This window comes from Galeopterus variegatus, unplaced genomic scaffold (genome assembly GCF_000696425.1).
Source record: "Galeopterus variegatus unplaced genomic scaffold, G_variegatus-3.0.2 Scaffold12452, whole genome shotgun sequence".
NCBI lineage: Eukaryota > Metazoa > Chordata > Mammalia > Dermoptera > Cynocephalidae > Galeopterus > Galeopterus variegatus.
The window spans coordinates 32,024-35,184 of NW_007738563.1; the positions used below are offsets into that span (position 1 = coordinate 32,024).

Below are 3,161 nucleotides of genomic sequence, written 5' to 3' on the forward strand. Positions count from 1 at the left end.
ATCCACCTCTGGAGGTAAGGGATACAAGCAAGCACCTAACTTCACTTACAAGGACTGAAATGATTTGAAGCAGGGCTTTCCTCCAATGACTGGACTATTTCTAGTTAACTCTTTTACTATGGTGTGGCCTCTCAGGGTCCCAACCCAGAGTGTAGATTGTTTAATAAGGCTCGCTGGTGTCTACTTTTGTCTCCCTAAGCTTGTGACACTATGAAAGTTGTGCTTAGCTTCTCAGCCACCTCTTCCTAAATAAGAGATGCCTCTGGTGGAAAAACTGCCCGTATGTCTCCTTGTCTTTTCATTTTCTTCTCCCAGATCTTGGTCCTGTAATTCTTCATTGTATTGCAAGCAGATTTTTAAAAAAAATGTGTAGCTTTTATACTGTTGTCAGCAGTAGTGTTCATCTCTGTTACCTTGTGCTCACTTCTGGAAGCCAAAGACCTGCCTTAAAAAAATATAACATATATCATAAGGCAGGAACAATCATTAGCAATGCCGTTAAGGGATAGGTTCCATTCATGTTTTTCTCTTTCACTTTTAGACAGCAGGGTAGAAGTTCTAGAGCATATCCCATTCCAAACTCACTTCCACTTTTAGTTCCATAAAACATCTCAGTCTTTCACTACCCAAGTGCACTGGGTTTTACCGTGTCAGTGTGAATATGTTCCTGTGTCTTAAGCCCCCATCCCTTCCAGGGTTGGACTTCGGGATTTGTGTTCATCAATGGACGTAACCTTGGGCGATATTGGAATATTAGACCTCAGAAAACACTTTACCTTCCTGGTGCCTGGCTTCATCCAGAAGACAATGAGGTGAGTTACCCAACCCCTGACTTGAAGACTCATAAACTTTCAGATCAGCTTTCATCCTCACAGTGCAAATCACAGTGTCTTTCTCATCTGGCCCTCGGTAGGCTTAATGTTTCTAACTGTCAACCTTTCTTTTCTTCCCAGATCATCCTGTTTGAGAAGGTGTTGGGTGGTTCACTCATCGAATCTACAGACAAGCCCTGGCTGTAAGACTGTTTTAACACATTTATTGGGCTGAAATTCATCTATAAGTAGTTTTTCACAAAGAAGATTTACATCAAGAATATCAAACACAGTATTACCTGCAATAGCAAAAATACGAAAATAGTCTAAAAAATCAACAGGGGAATTGTTATGTATTTCATAGTATATCCATATGGTGTTTATTTTTAGGCTTTAAAATTTTTCAAAATCTTTAATGACTGATTTATCTTGTTAAATGCTTAGTCCTTAGCAGGTTCATATTCTCTAACCAAATGTGCCTTTAGACAAATATGACTAAAATAAAAAAAAATTTATTTCTGCCTCCCTACACTCAATTGTGAGGGTCTCTAGCCTAGGGGCGGGTAAGGTTACTGCTCTGCCCGTGCCGGAGAGAATATTGCATGTGCTGATTGGCAAACTCATGGTCTGCATGTGTGTATGCGTGCATGTAGGAGCAGGTGAGCACAGAGGGCAATGAACAATGTCTTTAGGCATTTCCCTGCAGCTGTGTGTCTCCAAGGTGACATGGTGGGTCATATCTAATTAGACAAGAAACAGCAGTTTGGTTGTTTGGTTTAGATGTGTTACATTCAGCATGCAAGGAGCCCTCTGTGTCTTATTACTCCTTGGCTATTCGGATATAGTCAAGGCTTTTACTGATTATGGACATGTATTACAGAGATTAGCCACACATGCATGAATAACTCTACCGGTGTTCTCAAATAGCACCATTGGAAGCCAATCACATTCTTATAAACAAAACATAACATGTGGCCTAAATTCAAACCATTACACTGTAACAAAAGTTTATCACCTTGTTAGGTGTAGTGCCTAGGGGCTTCAAGTAATTTAGCAAATAATCTGGTGTCCACAGGGAGGAAGGAAGCTTCCTGTTTGGAATGAAGATAGAGGAGTCAGATTATCTTCTTTCCCACTAATCTCAATGACTATCTCACTGAAGGAGAATTCTGCTATGTATCTTCACAATTCCTATGTAAAACTTTATTCTCTGGGGCTCTAGGCTTAAACCTATGGACTTTATGGAAACTGTAGAGTAAGGGAGGAAAACAGAACTGATAATCATGATAATTATGAGTATATGAGTATATTATAATTCAGATATAACATATACACCATCTAAACATAACAATAGCCATGCAGCACATCCATTTTATAGGTGGGAAAACCCATTATTCAAAAAGGTATTTGAATACATGTCTCTCTGATTCACAACTTCTCTTTTGCTATTATCCGTCAGCTCCATATGTATGTCAGTCTTTTACAAAGATGAATGCAACAATCCTATCCTAAAGATATAACACTTCTAGTGTACTTAAAAAAAACCACCTTAAAATTCTTTACCCAGCTAAACTGTCTTTTCAGAAAAACAAACAAAAGAAAACAAAATATAGACCTTTTAGACAAAGAAGAGCCAGGAGAGCTTATCATCAAGAGATCCACATTAGAGGAAGCTCTGAAGCAGCCTTTCTCAACAGGGGTTACACAAGAGAATTAAACCCTGCAGAAAATGTTTTCAATGATTATTACCATATCACTCTGGATGCATATTAGAACAATTAATTCATTATATACCGTGGATGACTTATGGTATTACGGCATCACTCTCTCAGGGAACCCCAGTTGAGAAGAGATGTTCTAAAGAATATACTGCATGTAGAAAGAAAATAATCCCAGATGTCCAAGAAAGAATGTGGAGTCAAGGAAGGATGCTGACAAATACACTTATGAGAGTTATATGAACAAACATTAATTAAATAAAAATAGCACTGATGTCTAATTTGAGAGTAAAACCAGCATGAAACTGTAAGACTGGGCAAAAACATCATGTAAAGTGAGTGGGATGAGACAGCGAAAACAGGGATCTCAGGTGTCTGTAACTCTTAGGTATTAACTTTAGACTTTGTTGAATATGCATATTAATAAACTTAGCTTAACTATTAAAAGAATAGGGCCGGCCCGGTGGCGCACTGCTACAGTGCGCTGCTTGGGAGGTGTGGCGGCGCTCCCGCCGAGGGTTCAGATCCCATATACAGACCGGCCACTCACTGGCTGAGCGAGGTGTGGGAGCAATGCCGAGGGTTGCAATCCCATTGCCGGTCCCCAGTCCGGTACGGGGGCAACACTGAG

At 39.8% G+C, this 3,161-nt stretch overlaps 1 protein-coding gene across 1 annotated transcript in view; it reads left to right on the plus strand.

The window, feature by feature from the left end:
- Window positions 1-1,343, plus strand: part of LOC103581149 (beta-galactosidase-1-like protein 3) — a gene marked incomplete at its 5' end in the record, with an annotated part of 33,161 nt that extends 31,818 nt beyond the window's left edge. The window contains 2 exons of the mRNA XM_008563051.1: window positions 696-812; window positions 954-1,343. Of these exons, the coding sequence (XP_008561273.1) occupies window positions 696-812; window positions 954-1,019 (183 nt within the window). The remainder of the gene's footprint in view (window positions 1-695; window positions 813-953) is intronic.
- Window positions 1,344-3,161: the final 1,818 nt, after the last annotated feature.